Genomic DNA, 18,489 nt, shown 5'->3' with positions numbered 1-18,489 from the left:
CGGCGATGCCCGCGGCCCCCGGGCGCACCGGCCCGCGGAGGCGGCGCTGACCCGGCGCAGCGGAACGGCCCCCCCGGCCATGGGCAGCGGCGACCCCGGCCCGCACCGAGGGCAGCACCGGCAGGTACGTGCGGAAAGTTTGGGGAAGGGGAGCGCGAAGGGACCCCCGGGGCGGCTCCCGCCGCGCTGCCGAACGCCGTCGGGGCCCCGCGCCCCGACCCGGTGCCGCTCCGAGGGGACGCTGAGCCCCGGAGAAGGAGCCGGGGTCGGGGGAGCCGCCGGGATCGGTGTTACCAGCGGGCAGCAGCGGCACCGGGATGCCGGTTCGGGGGTCCCGGCTCGGCCCGGCTGCCGCACGTCGCTGCCCGGTCCCCGAGTGCCCCGGTCCCGTGTCGCCTCCCGGGGCTCCCCGGAGCCCGTGCGGGGCTCGGGAGGGTCCCCACGGTGAGTTTCTCGCGGCCGGCGCTGCCCTGAGCCCCGAGCCCCGTTAGCGGTGGCTCCGGCAGCAGCGGCACCCCCGGTCCCTGCCCGCCCTGTGGCGGGGGATCTGCCGCGGAGGGGGCTCGGACCCGGCGGGGCCCGGTCCGACCACTGGCTGCGGGGGTGGGCTCTGACCAGGGCGACTGTTTGCCCCGGTGAAACGGTTCTGCCCACCCTGCGAAACCGCTCGCCGTTCTGAGAGGCAAAACACGGCTGGAGAGACCCCAAGCTCTGCAGCCAAGGATGCTCCTTCTCCCTGGAAGGGGCCGTGAATCCCAACCGCTGCTGCCTTCGGTGCAAGCTGCCTGTGTGACCAAAGCCTCGGGCAGGACAGGATGGGATGGTGTCTTCCATCTTCCTCTGCTTCTTTCCTCTCTGCCATAGCTCCTCTAATAAGCTTCTGTCCATTGCCCAGCTGGAGTGGGGAAGGGGCGCTGGGGTTCTGCTGCCTCGTGGGGTGGCTCGAGGGGCACAGGATGGACACAGGATAGGTGTCCCCCTCACCCACGAGTGGAGGCTCAATGGCCCAGAGGAGAGTGTGAGCTGTGCCAGTCCCATTCTGGAGCGGGGCACGAGTTGGTCCATGCCGTGGTGCCGGGCAGGGAAGCAGGAGTCTCCTCCTCCTGCCCATTAGCCATCCCTTTTGCTGCAGTGCGAGGCTTGGGGGGCTGTTCAGTGTGTGGGTGCTCTTGCCCTGAGAGAGCTGATCTGCACCGGGGCACCCACACCCCAGCAAGGAGCCTGCACAGGTGAGATGTTGTAACTCCTGGGGAACAATCCTGGCACTGGACGAAGCAGAGGTTCTGGCTGTCAGCAGAGCTGACCTTCAAGATGCCAGTGGCAGTGGCGTGGTGGGATCCACTGAGTGAGGGAGCAGGAACAGGCCCGTGCTTGGGTGGAATTAAAAACTCTTCCGCTCACCTTGGCTGGGAAGGAAATGCTGCAGACGCTGGAGGAATGAGCAAGAAGCTGGAAATAAATCAGCGTGGAGAAGAGGATGAGAGAGCACATTTGGGGGAAGGAGTCCTCTGCATCTCTTTGTGCTCCCCTGACACCTCTTTGCCTGGCCAGAGGGTACATGCTTCCTGCTGCCCTCACAAACACAGCTGTGGGGCGGGACTGCTGTCAGTGTGACCTAGGTAAGAGCTAAAATGAAGTGTGCAAAACGACTTGGCTCAACCTGGAGCTCTGGGGCTGGGCCAGGCTCCCCTGCAGTGGGGTTTTCCTTTCAGGGAGAAGCAGTACAGCCTTTGGGCAGCTCAGAGCGTGGCAGGGTGTGGGAGATGCTGCATGAAGCTCCCATCAGTGGTGCTCCAAGGGGCCATCCAGCTCCCTCAGCACTGCCCCAGCTCTGTGACCACGGGAGCTCCAACTTCTCAGCTCTACCTCTAACGGAGCATCCTCAGCGCTGCAGAGGGAGCAGGGATTGAGCCAGGCTGCTGACCATACCAGAGCCTGTGCTGTGCCTTCCCAGGTGTTTCCTTGCTTGTCAGGATCTTCCAAGGAGGCACCAGCTTCCCTGGAAACCCAGCAGCCTCTCCACACCGCTGCCTTGGCTGTTGTGCAGCCCACGGAGCTGTGCCTGGGGGTGAGGGAAGGACACGTTCCCTTGGGCAGCACCTGCAGACATGGAACAGGCAGAGAGCTCTGCGGGTCCAGCCCTTCTTTTGTGTGGAGAGATCAGCCACTGCTGTCCTGAGGTTTTCCAGCTATGGACAGGGATGCTCAGGGTGGTCCCGGGCTGGGTGCACAACCCATCCCTGTATCCTGCCCAGTGGGACATTTGCTTCAGGGGCATACTAAAATAAAATCACCCTTTCCAACGGGCAGCATAACATCCCCAGTGGTGTTGGAGGATTTCTGTGCCCGAGGGTTCTGGCCAGGTTTTCCCTCCCGTTCTGTGGCCAGGGTATGGAGCTGCCTGGCACTGCCGACCTTCAGGTTGTGCTCTGTTGGGTCAAAGCATCAAACAAAGGTGCCCAAGTTCCAAGAAATGCTGAAACAGCAGGAGTATGGAAATAGCTCTCGGGAAAACTGGCAGGACTGCAGGGCCAGAGGTGCACAGAGGTTGACAGGGTTGGGGCTGCAGCAAGGAGGGTTCGTGTCACTCGGCACAGAACCCGGCCAATGCAGTAGCCTCCCCCACCTCTCTCGTTCTTCTTTTTGGGTGGAATTCTGCTAACTCTAATTATCCAGCTCACATGGACCTTTGCAAACAATGCTCCAGACCGGCAGGGCTTGGAGCATAATTTGGCATGACAGAGTCCCTCATTAGCACCGTGGGGCGCGGGCTGTGCTCCAGCGAGCTGTGCACAGAGCAGTCCTGGCTGGAGGGTGGCAGTTCCACGTGTGGATTTAATGAAGGAAGAGGAAAAAATCCAGAGGTGCTGTGACAGGTGGAGTGGTCAGGGTCTGGGACGACAGCATGGAGCTGCTCTCAGGATGTCTCTGTGTTGGGAGACCTCAATATGTCTCCGGTGTGGGTGGTGGCCCGTGCCCACGTGTGCCTATGGGGAGGGACATTGGCCCACACAAAGGAAATATCATCTCTTGCCACCCTGGTTACAGCTGAGTTTGATCTTCTGAGAGATTTGGACACTTGGCAGTTACCTCAGGTCCCAGCCCAGACCTGAAAGGCAAAAGCATCTAAAAAATCTTAATGAAAAATCCCACAAAATTCCAAACGGAACGTAACAGAATGGAGAATATTGATACTTTCAATCAAAATTAAGTGCTTTGACGTGCCAGAACGCCACTCTTCATTTCAAACTGACACTCCAGGCTGAAAAATTTCAAGTCAGACCAAACATTTGTAGTTGGAATCTCACGACGCCGGGGGTTGACAACTGTCAAAACAGCAGTTTCTGCAGAGATGTGTTTTCTGATGGGAGTTTGGGCATGAGTGGGAGCCCTGAGTGCCTGTGCCAGGGTGGAACACCAGGGTGGCACCTCTCAGCCTCGTGCTCCCCTGAGCCCCCTGCGCTCTCCTGGCCGCCGGAGCGGCTCCTTCCTCTCAGCGTGGCGGCTTCCCTTTGGAATGTGCTGTGGACAGTGCAGGCTGCATTATTGATAACGTGATTTATTTATGCTTCCTTGGCTACAACAAACAGCTCAGCCTTTCCGAGCTAAATATAGTTTGCTCTGGGAGCGTGTCCCTGTCCTGTGTGGGATGGGAGCAGCCAGCGGGGCGCTTGGTTTTTGTCCGGCTGAGAGGTTTAGGGATATCCCCTGGAGACCTCACATGGCTGGAAGGTCCCATGGGCAGCAGCTGAGGCCAGGCTCTCCAGAGGGGCTCTGGTGTGGGCTGTGGGGCTCGGGGCTGTGCTCTCTGCGTGAAGGGGCAGCCAGAGCTGGAGCAGCAGCCAGGAGAGCGGGGTGTCCTGATGTGAGCCCGACTGCTCCGCTGAAAGGCACGTGGGATGTTTGTCGGGGACTCGCCGTCACAAGAAATACAGAGGCTGGCTGGCAGCCCTCACATCTGGGCTGCCAGATGTGCCCCGGGGTGGGGCAGGACAGCTGTGTGCACATCCCAGCTGGGGCACAGCTCCTCCCTGGCACAGCATGGCCAGGGGGGTGCCCACAGGGTGGGGGGACACATGCCCTGATCCCGGCTGGATGCAGCGGAGCTGCCTCTGGATTCACCTGGAGGGCTGAGCAGCTCCAGGAGAGCTGTTTACTTTGTCATTGAGCAAATAGTGCACGCTTTAAGCTGGCATCAATATTTACACAGTAGGCTGTCGTGTCTCCAAAGGAACTCCAACAGTGCTGGCTGTTGTATGATCCCCCTCTGAGAAGCCTCATGCAGCGAAGACTCTGCTGGAGTGCAGGAGATCACCTAAATAGGGGTTTACCTGAGGGAGTCTCACAGTCTCATCACATCACCTCAAGGTTTTCTTGCGTATTGACCCATCCTGGGTTCATTCTGGCAACAGAGGGGCTGGAGCAGGATCAGTCCCTTGTCACCCAGTGGGCAGGGATGGAGCCAGGACAGTGAGCAAGATGCTCCCAGCCACTCTCCCGTCTGCTCCTGACCAAGCCGACCATCCCACAGCATTAATTAGGAACATTTCCTTACCTCTAAATTCTTTTTTAGCATAAAATATGTGTTTTTGTCAAAATACCTTTCCTTTTTTTTTCTGGGCAAATGTCAGCATTTTTGATGACATTTTCGGATTATTTTTTTTTCCAGATGGGAGAATCAAAGTGGAAAATATCACTTTAAATCAACAATTTAGAATGAAGCATTTTTCATTTTGAAATGTCAGTTTAAAACAGGACAATTCATTTTGAAATGCTTCAAAACAAGAAATGCCCTTTTTACCACCTCGAATCACTTTGTTTTGATTAAAAATGTCAGCGCTTTGTGTTCTGGCTCTTCATTAGAGCTACTGTTTCACTGTCTCGTGGTCCAGAGTGGATAGAAATTTAGAGGATGGTTCAAAAATGAAGATTTCTTCCCTCAGAGGTGTGGGTTTGTCTGCTGCACTGCTGGAACCCTGCGCTGCCCATGGAGGGGACCGTGGGTGCGAGGTTGGCGCAGGGCAGGGGCTGCTGGTCCTGGCAGCTCTCCCCAAGCTGAGCATCATCCCCTTCATGTTATGAGTTATGATCCAGCACTAAAGTTTTATGGGGGGCTCAGTTTGCTCTGGACCTGGTTAGACCCCAGCAGGTGATAACCAAGGCCACGAGGTCTCCACGTCACTTGGCAGACGCCGAGCGGTGACGTCGCTGTCAAGTGCTTCTGCCTGTGGAGCCCCAGAGCTGTTCCCACCTGCAGGGCTGTGGCTGTAAATAGTGCAGAAAACATATTTAGAGCAGTCGACAGTAAAATACCAACTCTTTGGGGATTTACATTTTCCCCTAAGGGCTCCAGACGATGTAAAACTCGGCTCCTTCCCGGCGCACCCTGTGTGGGGTGGGAGGGGGTGCCTGCCCGGCACCCTGGTATGCACAGAGGTGCCAAGGGAGGTTATTGGTGTGTCCAGAGGTAATGGATGAAGTGTGAGTGTGTGGTTGCATGAACTTGGCAGCTGTGCTGAGAGGAGAAGCAGCCCCAGAAGAAAATGATGTGCTGGGAGAGGAGAGCACTGGGCTGCAGGTTCTGGAGCTGCTGCGGGCTGTGTGTATCCAACCAGGCATCAGCTGCCCTATTTCTCAGATCCCTGAGTGGTGCTGACCCCAGGAGATCCAGCATGATCAGTCCATCCATCTGTCTGTCAGCAAGTGGTTTGCAAGTGCCAAACCTTGGGCATCACTGCAAGGGACCTGGGTGACACGAGGGCAGTGTGGGTGTGTAACCAGGCACGGAAAAGGCGGAGCCTGGAACTGCTCGCTGCTGATTTTACTCTGGCTCTTCCCACACACTCGGGGTCTGTGTGTGGTATTTGTCATCTGCGTTAATAACCTACTACAAAGGGCCTGATTTTGTGCTTTCAGCAGTAAAAACCTGGAGCAGCTCTGCTGCAGTGGATGGGTCCTGCTGCTGCTGTTCAGAGGGGCGAGCAGGGTTAGGGGCTGGGCTCCTGAGAGATTTCGGGGGGTGTGATGGCCACCCGAGACTGTGTTTGTTGAAGTGGGGCTGGTCAAGCCCAAGGTGTCCCCAGCCACTCCCAGGGACACGGTGGCTCACGCTGACAGCAAGTATCACTGCCCATGTCCTTCTTTCTCCTTTCAGATGCGCTGATGTCTGCCCCTGGCCAAGACCTGACCCACCTGAGGTTGGCAGATGCGCAGATGTGAGCGTGAATCCCCAGTAAAAGGTAACTATCACTCACCTGTGCTACTGCTGGTGGGGTTTCTTTCTGTCCTGCTGCAGTGGCCTGGGCTGCTGATGAAATTCGAGCCCATTTGAGGGTGGTGGGTGAATCCCTTCCTCTCCCAGGGCCGTGTCCCCACAGCCAGGACACCCCAGTCCCCGCATGTTCAGTGGCTGCACCGCTGTGTGCATCAGCACTGATGAGTGGGGCTGCACCTCCCAGCCCTCCTCATCCCTCTTCCTCCACATATCTTTTCTTCTTTTCGGTAGAATGAGTGAGAGAGACATACAGAGCCTGAGCAAATGGGTTTTCGTGCTCACTCTCTGCCTTACCACGCTGTGGGGACGACTGACACTGGCCTCCACCCATCATCACAGAAGCCATTCAGGTAGGAGAGCGACGTGGGATTTGCACTTGGAGTGCCTGTGTGTGCAGGAAACTCCCTGGGCTGCTCCTTGGAGACAGGCAGGAACATGGAGCCATAGGCCAGTAAAGCTGCTCCTTGGAGTTAGGACTTGTGGATACCTGACATGAGGCATTTAAAACCTGTAGTTTGGTGAGTCTGGCTGGTCTGAGGAGCTGAAAAGTGAATTGCTTCATGTCTGTAGCAAAATCTGAGACACACAGGATGACCCATGGGTACCTCTGATACATATGTATATTCGGGTGATTACTGAGGTGATTCTTGGTCTGTGAGCTGTGGATGTAAATCTTTCCATCCAAGTTGCAATGAGAGTCACAAACCCCACTTGTTATGCAATGAACACTCTCCACCTCAGGCTTTTGTTAGAAATACAAATTTTCATCCCCCTGGTTGCAAAGATCATCTTGAAAGGTGGAACAAGTATAAAGTGATGTAGGACTGAAAGTCTTGCTGGAAAGCATCGTCTTGGCTCTGGAATGTTCATTTGTTATTCCCAGCTGTGGATCTGAGATTCTCCCTCTGTGTGTGTGTGTTGGAATGCTCCTCTGTGCCATGGATGTGACTTTCTGGAGGGGTTGTGTGAACCCGTGGCTGATGTTTGTGTCTGGAGAAGGGAAGCAGCTGAGGAGTCACACTCAGCCCTTTGTGCCCATCCTGCCTGGTGCAGGAGCCTGATGGACCATGCCAGGGTGGTGACCCAGTGGTCCAGGGCTGGAGATTCCTTGGGTGCATGGTGGGAGGACGTGTGGGTGGGTGGGCACTGGTGTCACTGGTGCTACTGGTGTTACTGGCAGGGCTGTGCAGTTGGGCAGCAGAGACAAACACTTGGAGTGATCCTGGGGCACCCACTCTCTGCCTCTTGTGCCTCTGTCTGGAAAGGGCATTTAAGGGTTAATTTGAAACCACTCGTGCTCTTGATTGACCCCACACCTAACCCTGTCCTATTTCTGTCATTTTTGCCTGACAGTTAAAGCAGTTCTAATCCTGTAATCCCCAACCACGTTGTTTAAAACCAAAACGCCTCTTCCAGAGTGACTCCCTCACCCAGCCAGGCAGCAGATACCTGCCTTTCCCTCCTCCTAACCCTGGATGCCCCATCCCTGGAAGTGTCCAAGGCCAGGTTGGACAGGGCTCTGAACAACCTGGGCTAGTGGAAGGTGTCCCTGCCCATGGCAGGGGGTGGAACAAGATGAGGTTTAATGCCTCTTCCAACTCAAACCATTCTGTGATTCTGATATGAGAAAAAACTAATTTTATTTTTGGGATGACTCTACAGCACTGGCTCAGGACTCCCTGGGATACAGGCACTGCTGACAGCCAGGTGTTCACCCAACCTGCCCAATCCCAGTGCCAGAGAATCCCACTCCACCACGGGATCAATTTGCAGGGAGCTGCTTCTTCAGGGAAGAGTCAGACCTGGCATTAATAAAGCAGCAACTCACCCAGGTTTGAAGTGCAGATGCCCAAGTGTACTGCTGGGGTGTGAATTATGTATAAATCTCACTCGTCCATGAACAGCCAGGCTCAGGGACTCACGTGCCAGCAGGCAGAGAGATGGGGAATTTTCACTCACACAGACTTAACCACAGTGGACCAAACCCTGTACTTTTTATTCAGGAAAATTCTAATCCACAGCAAAGAGAGCAGACCAGGAGTAAGCACTTAAAATTTTGACCCCACCCTATGTCTGTATGAACACGGTTTCTCTCTGCCCATCCTGCTTTCCTGGCACTGTAAGAACCTTCCGTGGCTGCCTCCTCTCCTGGGCTGTGTTTCCATGAACTCAAACCAGGAATTCTTGCTCTGCTTGCCAAGTTCATGGCCCTTCCTTTCCTATTTTTTTTTTCCTGTGCTTTTACTTCATTTGGGACAGTTTTTGGAGAATGTTATGTTTGAAACACACTTCCATAATGCTGCATCCTCAGTGGCAGTGACATTTGTGTCCAAGGAAGCTGCAGTTCTGTTTCTGTGTGGAATTCTGTGTCACCAGTGCCTGAGACCCCCAGAGTCAGAGGTGCTGATGGACACACACATCAAGAGCTTTCAGCCCATTAGAGCATTGACTTTATTCACAGCTAAAACCACTTAAAATGAGCAATAATAGAGAAAGGGCTCTAATTGTTACTGCAAGGTTTCAGAGCCCAGAAAACTTATGAATTTCTTGAACAGAGAGCCCACCTGCAGACCCTCTGTTTGCCACCATATTTGGGCTGTGGCAGTAAGGTCTGATGGTAGAATCATGGAATACCCTGAGGTGGAAGAGACCCACAGGCATCAAGTCTAACTCTTGGCCCTGCACAGGACAGCCTCAAAATCACACCGTGTGCCTGAGACCCCCCTGTGCCCACCCCATGTGGGGATGCTGCTGTGCCCAAGCAGAGCAATGCTTCCTGGGGAGTGTGGTTGGGTTTAAAGAGCCACATGAACCAAGCACAGTCATTTGGAAATGGAATAGGAGACTCCTCAGTGAGGAATGATTCACCAGCAGTTTAATCCCCCGTGTAACGTGGCGAGGTCTCTGTGATGAACAAGGCTGGGATGTCTGGCTCCAGCTCCCACAAAGGTGGCCCCAGCACTTCCTACTAAACCCCTCTGAAACTGATAATCAAAGTGATGTCTTCGCTTTTATCCGTGTTCGTTGCTCAACCTGGAGCAGAAGTAAAGGCATTCAGTCAGCTTTTGGGAAATGAGGTTTTCTGGATGAAAGAACAGCACCAGTTTCTGATGAGGTTGTAAGAGGGATTTACTGGTCAGCACTGCTCAGAGGGAAGGCAGCAGCTCTGTGGCTTTTGCTTATGAGATGCTTCACTTGGAGAAGCCTTGGTTCCTCTGTCCCATGCAGCCTTTACATGAAGGTGGAATATTGTCCTAATTCACCCTTTCTAGACAAGGTGGGTGTGGGATCATCCTTCAGCACCGGGGGAACGGGTGGTTGTGTGTCGGGAGCTGCATCCCCAGCTGCAGGGTGTCCTTGTCACACAATGTCAGAACACTCTCAGCTGTTCTCAGCACAAGCCCAGGAGTTTGGACTTCTGCTTGCAAGTGTGAAGTGATGGGATGTGCACGAGCAGTTCATGGATGTGCACACACTCACACATGTGGGGACGGAGTGTGATGTGCAGTCTCGAGGTGACAAGAGCAAAAAAATCCCAACAAAATGTGGTGATAATGAGCGACAAAAACAAGGCTGCTTCTCTCCAAAGCCCTCTTAAATAATACATGCATCTAAGGCAGTAGTGATTTTAAGGCTTTAATTATTTAGTGAATATTAGTAGTGGAGTTGTTGCAGGGTGCGGAGCACAGATCACTCACACCGCTGGCTGCCCGGGTCTGCCCATGATCTGCTCCATTCCTGGTGCCCCCAGGGCTGTGCCACCCTTGAGCAGAGCCCACCAGGGACAGGATCCTCTGCCTCCCTCCAGGTCCCGCCTCTCCCTGCTGCTCAGCCCCCCCCGGGACACCCAAACCCCTTTAACAGCATTTCAGTGCCCAGGAGAACCATATCACAGAATCACAGAATGGTTTGGGTTGGAAGGGACGTGAAAGTTCATATTGTTCCATCCCCTGCCATGGGCAGGGACACCTTCCACTAGCCCAGGTTGCTCCAAGCCCCGTCCAACCCGGCCTTGGACACTTCCAGGAGGAGGGGGTTTGACACAGGGGTTTGGGCATTGCCTGGCACTCACATGCATCCAACTTCTCTTCATTTTGCAGCTCTCTACCAGCAAGCAGAGCAGTGTTTTATACTGAACATGTGGAGCTGTGCCCACGCTCCCTGAGACACTCAAAATGTGTCATCTGAGGTTATGCCATAAAAACCCATGTTCTGCTGCTCACTTAAAGGTCAGCCAGAGTAGGACACCATTTTTATTTTATTTTTGCATGCAGGATTCAAAAGCCCTGCGCTCTTACAATTCTTTTATGGTTCCATGAGATAAGGTGTTTTTTTTTTCTAAAAATGGTTCCAGTGGGGAAATACCAGTTAAATGGGAGGGAGAAGTGTGCCAGAAGCTCTGGAACTTATCCCAGGCTCTCTGGGGGTTTCCTGCTGTTGGTGTTAAACACACCATCCATCTGATCTGCGTTTTGTTCCAAGTTTCCCGCTGCTCAGCAAAAGGAGAGGCAGCTGCAGGGAGCTCTGGAGCCCATGGATCGCGCTGCACGTGGGCTCAGCCCCTCTGCTTGTGCTTCCCGGGCGTGGGACATGAAAGCCCAGCGTGGCAGGGAAGCCCTCGGCGCTGCTCTCCTGCTGGAATCCCTCGGCACGGGGCTGCTCAGCCCCTCTGCAGCGAGGAGACAGCAGCGTCTCTTGCTGGCATCCCGGGGATCAGCACATCTGAGGCAGCGGGAGCTGCCACCGCCCAAACCCCTGAGCCCGCTCGGCTCTCGGCGCTGCGGGCGAGGGGCAGGAAAGGGGGTGAATCTGGTGTGTAGGAGCTGGGGTGCTTTGTGCCAGGTGGGATGGCTCTTCCCAAAGGAATGTCACCCCTGCTCAAATGCCTGGGAAGGGGATGCACCTGGAGGGGTCTGGGCAGCGGGCAAACTTCCATAGTCGCTGTGCCCCGGGACAGGATGTTGGATGCTCACAAGGCAATGGTTTTAAACTAAAAGATGAGAGATTTACAGCAGATATTAGGAAGAAATTCTTCCCTGTGAGAGTGGGGAGGCCCCGCCACAGGTTGCCCAGAGAAGCTGTGGCTGCCCCATCCCTGGAAGTGTCCAAGGCCAGGTTGGACGGGGCTTGGAGCAACCTGGGCTAGTGGAAGGTGTCCCTGCCCATGGCAGGGGGTGGAACGAGATGAGCTTTAGTGTCCCTTCCAATCCAAACCATTCTGTGATTCTACAATTCCAACACCTTTAGGCAGATGGAAGTGTTTCATGGCCTGAGAGAGGGATGGCTCCTGGGGCTTCGTGCTGCTCCCCCAGCTCTGCCATCAGTAGTGCCCTTGCTGTGGGGCTGTGCATGCCCAGGGAGGCTGTAGGGCTGTACCAGGGGGCTGTGGGGCTGTGCCAGGGCAGTGGGGTGCCTGCCCCAGGCAGGGTGGAGCTGCTCTGTGTAGGCAGCTCTTCCCTGGCAGAGGCTCCAAGCCTGTGAGTCTGGCACCACCATGCCCTGTGCTCAGCCAGCTGCAGTGAGGCAGAGGAGAGGAAAATTTCTCTTTATCTCTGAGCTGCACCTTTTTGAGCAAATTAAAAGGGCTTTGGCACGTTAGCAAACTCCTATTGCATGGCTGTAATGAGCGATTTCTCAGTTCTGCCTGGCTCTCCCTCAGCTGAACCTTTTTAAATTAGCTGAAAATGAGCAGCCGGAGAGCAGGAGTGCGAGGGAGCAGAGGGGTCGCCTGGGCAGCCCTCCTGGGAAGAGCTCTGCTAATGAAGCTTTTCTAAAAACCAGTCAAAACCACAACTCCGTGTGAGCACTGAGGCTGGAGGGTGTAAAACCCCCTGGTGGGGTGTGCAGGGTGGGACAGTGACTCCTTGTGGTCCCGGACCACAGCGTGGTGGGAATGTGGCTGAAGCCAAGGATCTCTGTTTCTACCTCAGATTATTTGAAAAAGCCCATGAAGCATAAAACCAGAGCATAACAGTCACGTTTGTTCATTAATGAGTTGCTTTCCTTCTCGCTTCCACCGAGGTCTACCATTTCTGCATGCAAAAAGAATGGAATTCATTATTAAAGCTGAGTTGTTATGGCATTTCAAAGGGAAGATAAAATTTATGGCCAGAGATGCTATTACAAAATATTCCAGGATAGATAATTGTGTAATTATTATGGGCATAAATGAAAGCGATGGTGCATTAAAAGCAAATGACCGTGAAATAACAATAAATAAAGAAAATTAAAGCTGTGGTGATTGTGTGACCTGTCCTGCCCGTGTGCTGGGGGGTGCAGGGCACAGAGGTGTGTCTGGGGGCAGCTCCTCACATCCTGCCCTTCGTCTCCCATCTGGCACTTGGACACGGTGGGAACAGGAGAAGGGTAAGGAACGCTTTGGCTGGAAGCTGGCACAGCTATTTGTAAGCCAGGAGGCTGCACTTGGACAATCATTTCCCAGCAGGGATTTGAAAACGTGGCTGCAAGGCAAAGGGATTTCCTTCAGCACCACGGGGAGAGATCCCATTTCCCTCAGCTTTCCCTGGGGAGGTGAAGTGTCTGCATTCCAAAAGCTCCTGGAAGCCGGGCAGTGTTTGCTGGTGAGCACAGGGATGTGATGGGCACCCACGGGGGCACTTGCTGTGACACAGGTCAGCTGCCCCTGGTCCCCCTCACTTCATGTGGCTGGGACCCCCAGCAGGACCCTCCAACAGTGGCCAGGGGTGAAGCTGAGGCTGGATGGACAGACTGAGGCTGGCAAACACAGGATGGGTCAGAGTGACTGCTGGAGCTGAGTGTGCTGGGAGAGGGCAGAGAGTGGGCTTGTGCTCACTGGTACCTGTGCCAACAGCACCAGCATCAGGACACTTCATTCCTCCAGTGCTCATTAAGCAGGACCTGCAGGGGTCTCTGGGGTCATGGGAATGAAGATTCTCCATCCCCATTAGGCTGATTTGCATTGTGCCTGTGTGGGCCTTGCCTGTCCTGCTTGCACCCCTTCCCAAGCCTTTCCTCCAGTGGCTCTCCTGGGGGCTCGTGCCTGCACTCTGTGATGTGGAAGGTGTCCTGAGGGTGTGGAGCAGCCAGGTCTGACACCTGTTCACCTGCATTCATTTTGGGATGCCACACTGCCCCGTCCTCCACCCAGCCTGATTCCTGCTGGCTGTGGAATAAAACCCTGTTCCTGGTGACCCGGGGGATGTCCCTGCCTGGCTCTGCACTGCTCCTCCAGCGCTCATTAAGCAGGACCTGCAGGGATCTCTGGGGTCGTGGGAATGAAATCTCTCCAGCCCTGTTTGGCTGATTTGCATTGTGCCTGTGTGGGCCATTACCCAGCCAAGGCATTGATTGCTGACCAGCTCGAAACCCCCATCCCAGAGGTGATCAGCCAGCTCAGTAGTTTTCTTTCTTCCTTAATATTTTAATGGCAGTGGGAGGGGGGAGCAGCAGAGCAGCCTGGGTTGCTGATGAACACCGTGACATTTGTCTGTCACTGCAGGGTAGAAACACCATCCTGATCCTTCCTCCTCCACCCAGAGGATGGTGGGTGATGACGAGACAAAGGTGTTGGTTGTAGTTGGAGGGTCAGAGGTGGTGGTGCTCTGCTTGAAGCCAAAAGCAGCACAATGCACCGTCCCCCCTTGTAGAGCAAAGTGCATCTCATTATCAGCTGCAATTAGCTAACGTGCTCATTAGTTTCAATAAAGCTCTTGGCTTGGCCGTGGCAAGAGGGGATGAATTTTGGTGGGTAAGGGTGGGTGTGAGGGCTGTTAGGAGTGAGAGCTCAGATGCAGGAGGTGTGGGGCAGGACCAGTGTTTCTCCTTAGGGGTGGGCTGGGGAGATGCCGTGCTCAGTGCCTGTATGTCACCAGCAGCCCCAGGGAGATTCCAGAGGCTGGGACAGCACTGCCCACGCCGGTCTCTCCCGGTGCCTCGGTCATGGCACACACTGGCAGCACTGCCTGGGGGGGGTGGGCAGGAGGTGTCCTGGGGTCTCCAGGGCCTGACAGTGGCTGTTTCTCCTCCCTCAGTGCACGTGGAGCCCGGCACGTGTGAGGTGATCGCAGCTCACCGGTGCTGCAACAAGAACAAGATCGAGGAGCGCTCCCAGACGGTGAAATGCTCCTGCTTCCCGGGGCAGGTGGCAGGGACGACACGGGCAGCTCCCTCCTGCGTGGATGGTGAGTACCCCACGGCCACGGCCCCATCCCATGCAACTCCTGACTGCATCCTCCTAGACTGTCAGGCTGCTGTGGAGCTTCCATGGCGCTGGGATTAACAGATGAGACCTGCCCAGGGATCCTTCAGCAGAGCACTGGGGAAGAGGGAGCATCTTGGAGACATTCTCTGTTGGCATGGCTGTGTTGCCCCAGGCTGTGTGCTGGTTATGGTGCTCCAGGATCACTGCACTGGGACCAGGCACTGCAGCATCGATCCCTGCACGTCTCCTCACTGTGCTGCCACAGCCAGAGGCAGGGATGTGACTCCAGCTGTGCAGCACCATCACCTGCGAGGAGCACTAAGCAAAACTCAAGCTGTGTATGTTTTATTGAATGCCATCACATGCCATCACCGTCAGGAGCAGCAGCAGCCCCTGCCAGGGCGGTATTGACTCCCTTGGCAGCTGGTGCCCTGTGAGTGCACTTGGGTACAACACCAGGAAATGACAGGATGAGTTGACAGGGAAGGCTCTTGTTGTCCCCAACAGCTCAAGTGTCCTTATTCCCAAATATAGGGGAGCCTGCTCTGGGTGGAGGCATGAATTGCAAGAGCCTGACAGACCAGAGTGGCAGGAGACAGTCCCTTTGCTCTGTAGGTGGAGCCTAAGTTGGGTTTTTGAACAGCACTGCTCTCACTGGGAGTGAGGGTAAGGCTTTTTATCTGGGGTGGTGAGAGAAAACAGGGTGTTCCCGAGGCAGGTGGAGCAGTTGGGTCAGGCAAGGCCAGGAGGTGACGAGAAGCTCCTTGACCAAAGCTCCTTGACCGAGGCTTCTCGACCTGAGCTGTGCTGGAGAGAGGGGCTGCACCTCCTGCCATCACCCAAAGCTGGGCAGGGCTGGCCCCCACACCCCGTGTCACAGCCCAGCCACTGACCCCTCCTCTCCCCCAGCCTCCATCGTGCTGCAGAAGTGGTGGTGCCAGATGGAGCCGTGCCTGGACGGGGAGGAGTGCAAGGTGCTGCCCGACCTCTCGGGCTGGAGCTGCAGCAGCGGCAACAAGGTGAAGACGACCAAGGTACGTCCCAGGCAGGTGGGGGGAAAGCTTGGCCGTGCCTTCCCCAGCCTGGAGCAAACAAAACCCAGGAAAGCATCCCCAGAAGAGTTCTCTGTGGGAGAGCTGTGGCTCCTCCAGGGCAGGCACTGTTTGGTGTGGGTGCAAAGCAGAGCAGAGGATCTGGGCTGTGTGGTTGTCACCAGTGCTGGAGGGGCTGGCGGGGCTCCCACAGCCCTGAGTGGGTCCCGTGGCTTTGCCAATTCATAATTCCCACTGGGAAGCTCAGTGAGGAGGATGTTGGGTGCCTCAGCCCCTGATCAGACATATGGGGGTGTCTCCACCATCCCAGGGTGTCCTGGTTGCTCCCCAGCACCTCCCACTGCTCCGGGGCAACACATTGCTCATCCCACCCCAGTGGCACAGCCCTGACTCCGTCCCCACTCCCTGTCTGAGGCAATCATCTGTGACAGAGCACTACATGATTATTATTTTCATGGCTTGCTGAATGCCCCAAAGAACAAGGTGTAATTAAAATTTTATCAAACTCATTAGTAATTACATATATGCCATGGTTAATCAGTTGCATAATTTTGTAATCATTGTTCCTTGTGTTGAGTGTAATTATTCCTTATGCTTTCGTTTTCCTCGCCCCACATCCCCTGCCATAAAATTATCGTATTAAGCAATGTTGAGGTTTTTTTTCATTACTGCTATTATTTTATTGCACAGAAAGCACTTTCATGCTCAAGTGTTTTTATGGGCATCCAAGAAGGTTCCTCCAGCCCCATGCATCCATCACTGACCAGTAACTGCAGCACCACATTGAGCTCGTTGTCTTTTTCCCATTTTACTGTTGTTTGGTTGGTTTCCCCCAGCTGTTAACATTGCCCAAAGCCTCTGCTCTGGATTTGCTGTCCTGGGCTCTCACTGGGACCGTTCCTGGTCCACTCTGGAGCTTCTGCTCTCCTCCCTCATCCAGCAGAGCCCTCCATGGCCATCCTCCCATCACCCCTTTTGGGTCTCGTGTCCTCCCTTAGGGAGGCAACAGTTTGGAAACGCAGACCTGTGTTTTCAAAGGGACTTTGGGTGACTTCAGTCACTTTGGAATGGTGCCAAGGGGCTGGATTTGCACCTTACAGTCCCCTCTGCAGACAGACCCCAGTGGGAGCTGCAGCCAGAGCACGGGGCGCACAAACAATCCGTAAGGTGACATTTGGAACGACCACCCTGCTAAATGAACGTAAAGATCAAATCTTATTTTCACCTCTTAAGGCTGTTTGGTGGTAATTCCTGGGTGGGGAGTCAGCTGGATGTGTTGGGTGACTTCTCCTGCTCTCCACAGGTCACTCGATAGCCCCCGTGCAGCGCGGCAGTGACTGACCAGCCTCGGCGTGGGTCCTGGTGCTCCTGTGAGCAGCAGGACGTGTCCTGGTGCCTGTGGAGGTGGGATGATCCAGGGCTGCCATCCTGTACCCGTTGGCAGGACCGTGACAGGTACCACCAGATCAGAGCATTCGCTGAGCCCCGGCTGCCCCAGGGGCTGCAGGCAGGGACCCCAGCACAGCTGCCAGACTCCTGTCTCTCCACGGTCCCCTCCTCCTCTGTGGACACGTTCACCAACCAAGAAATGGGCTTGTTCTCCAATCCTCTTAAATCAAAAACTCCAGCCATGTAAGAGCTGTTGACCATACAGGGACAGACAGGCAGCGGGCCCCCAAAATGGGCTTTATTCCGAATAGCTGAAATCATTGCTGTGAGTCGCCTTTCCCCATCTCCCAAGACGCTGAATCCGAGTTGCTGGCAGGAACTGGGAAGTCAATGGTTGTGTGAGATCCTCCTCCACGTGGCTCCCAGCTCCTGGCCCGGGGGGTTCCCAGGAGCAGGCCCTGAGCTCCAGCCTGGTCCCAGGTCACTGGGGACTGCTCTGCCCTCGGAGCACTGGGCTTTCCCTGCCCCTCCACCTGCCAGTGGCAGATGTGGCAGCGTGGCCGGGGGGTGTGTGACACCCCGTCAGTACCCCGGGGATGGTGAGATGTCTCCATGGCGCATGCTGCTGGTTTCTCCTTCCTCGGTAATTGCATTAATCAGGCTGCAAATTTAATGTTTTCCACCGTGCAAGTCCCAGGCACCGAGTTTCTGCTTGTGTTTGCAATCGAATTCCAGAGTCATGTGCGGGGGAGCCCTCTCTGCCTGCAGATGCCCAGCCAGGGCCCCAGACACAGCCAGGTTTTATTGCATTAATCCAAAATAAAGGAAAATGTACCATCTCCCGGCCCTGAGCTCGTGACCTTCTCCAGGACACACCATTTCCCGTGGTGCAGCAGCTCGAGGGGGAGAGGACACGAGCTCTGTGCCCCCAATGTCAGCAGGGCTGGGGACCCCAGGACTGTGGGGTGTGGGGTCAACACCTCCAGCCCTGATCTGTGGCCCATGCAGGGACAAGCTGGCTCGGGAGGGGCTGGAGATGTTGTGGGAGGCCATGGCACTGCCAGGGTCACTGGTGTGTGGTGCAGCCTCCTGCCACGGGTGGGACTCGTTATTGGGACGTTTTTGTAACGGGGTATGTAGTACCCGCTCCCGATGTGATGTATATACCAGAATGTGAAATAATAAATTCATTTTAATCTCTGCAAAGGATCTTTTCACTCAGCAGCTGAGGGAGGCTCTGAGAGTGCTTCTCATGCCAACTGGATCTGAGGCAGAGGTGCTGGGGACTCTGCCCTGCCTGTTCCAATCCCAACCAGTTCATGCAAGGGTGGCTCTGGAAAAGAGCTGGAAGCCTGTTGTGGCCAGCCAAAGGCTGATTAGGTTATAGTGATCCTAGAGAAAAGAGCATTAATTTCTCCAGGATGATCTGCTGAGAGCTTTTCTTGCCCTGCCCCTTCTCCTGTCCTGCCCCTTCTCCTTGGTGTGGCAGCTCCCACTGCTGCAGTGCCATGTCCCCGCAGATGCCACCCCTACCCAGGCCCAGACTGTGTTTGTGAGGTCCCCACCTGGAGTCCTGTCCCTTCCAAGAACCC

General features: G+C 55.2%; 1 protein-coding gene across 1 annotated transcript; it reads left to right on the top strand.

Moving 5' to 3' along the window:
- On the top strand, positions 1-18,103 carry TAFA3 (TAFA chemokine like family member 3). The gene is made up of 6 exons (XM_027746217.2): positions 1-124; positions 6,155-6,239; positions 6,506-6,624; positions 14,287-14,436; positions 15,366-15,490; positions 16,812-18,103. The coding sequence occupies exons 3-6, from the start codon at positions 6,507-6,509 to the stop codon at positions 16,821-16,823; spliced, it is 405 nt and encodes a 134-aa protein (XP_027602018.1). The 5' UTR covers positions 1-124; positions 6,155-6,239; position 6,506; the 3' UTR covers positions 16,824-18,103.
- Positions 18,104-18,489: the final 386 nt, after the last annotated feature.

This window comes from Pipra filicauda, unplaced genomic scaffold, assembly GCF_003945595.2.
Source record: "Pipra filicauda isolate LSUMZ 115617 unplaced genomic scaffold, ASM394559v2 scaffold249_size1133689_pilon, whole genome shotgun sequence".
NCBI classification, from domain to species: Eukaryota; Metazoa; Chordata; class Aves; order Passeriformes; family Pipridae; genus Pipra; species Pipra filicauda.
The sequence above is the reverse complement of the archived record's forward strand: the minus strand, read 5'-3'. Positions and strand labels throughout refer to the sequence as shown.

Excerpts from the sequence above, each read along its gene's own strand:
- TAFA3 (XM_027746217.2), top strand. The coding sequence starts at position 6,507 with ATGAGTGAGAGAGACATACAGAGCCTGAGCAAATGGGTTTTCGTGCTC. Across the intron at positions 6,625-14,286 it reads TCATCACAGAAGCCATTCAG|TGCACGTGGAGCCCGGCACG; the intron begins GTAGGAGAGCGA and ends CTCCTCCCTCAG. Across the intron at positions 14,437-15,365 it reads AGCTCCCTCCTGCGTGGATG|CCTCCATCGTGCTGCAGAAG; the intron begins GTGAGTACCCCA and ends CCTCTCCCCCAG.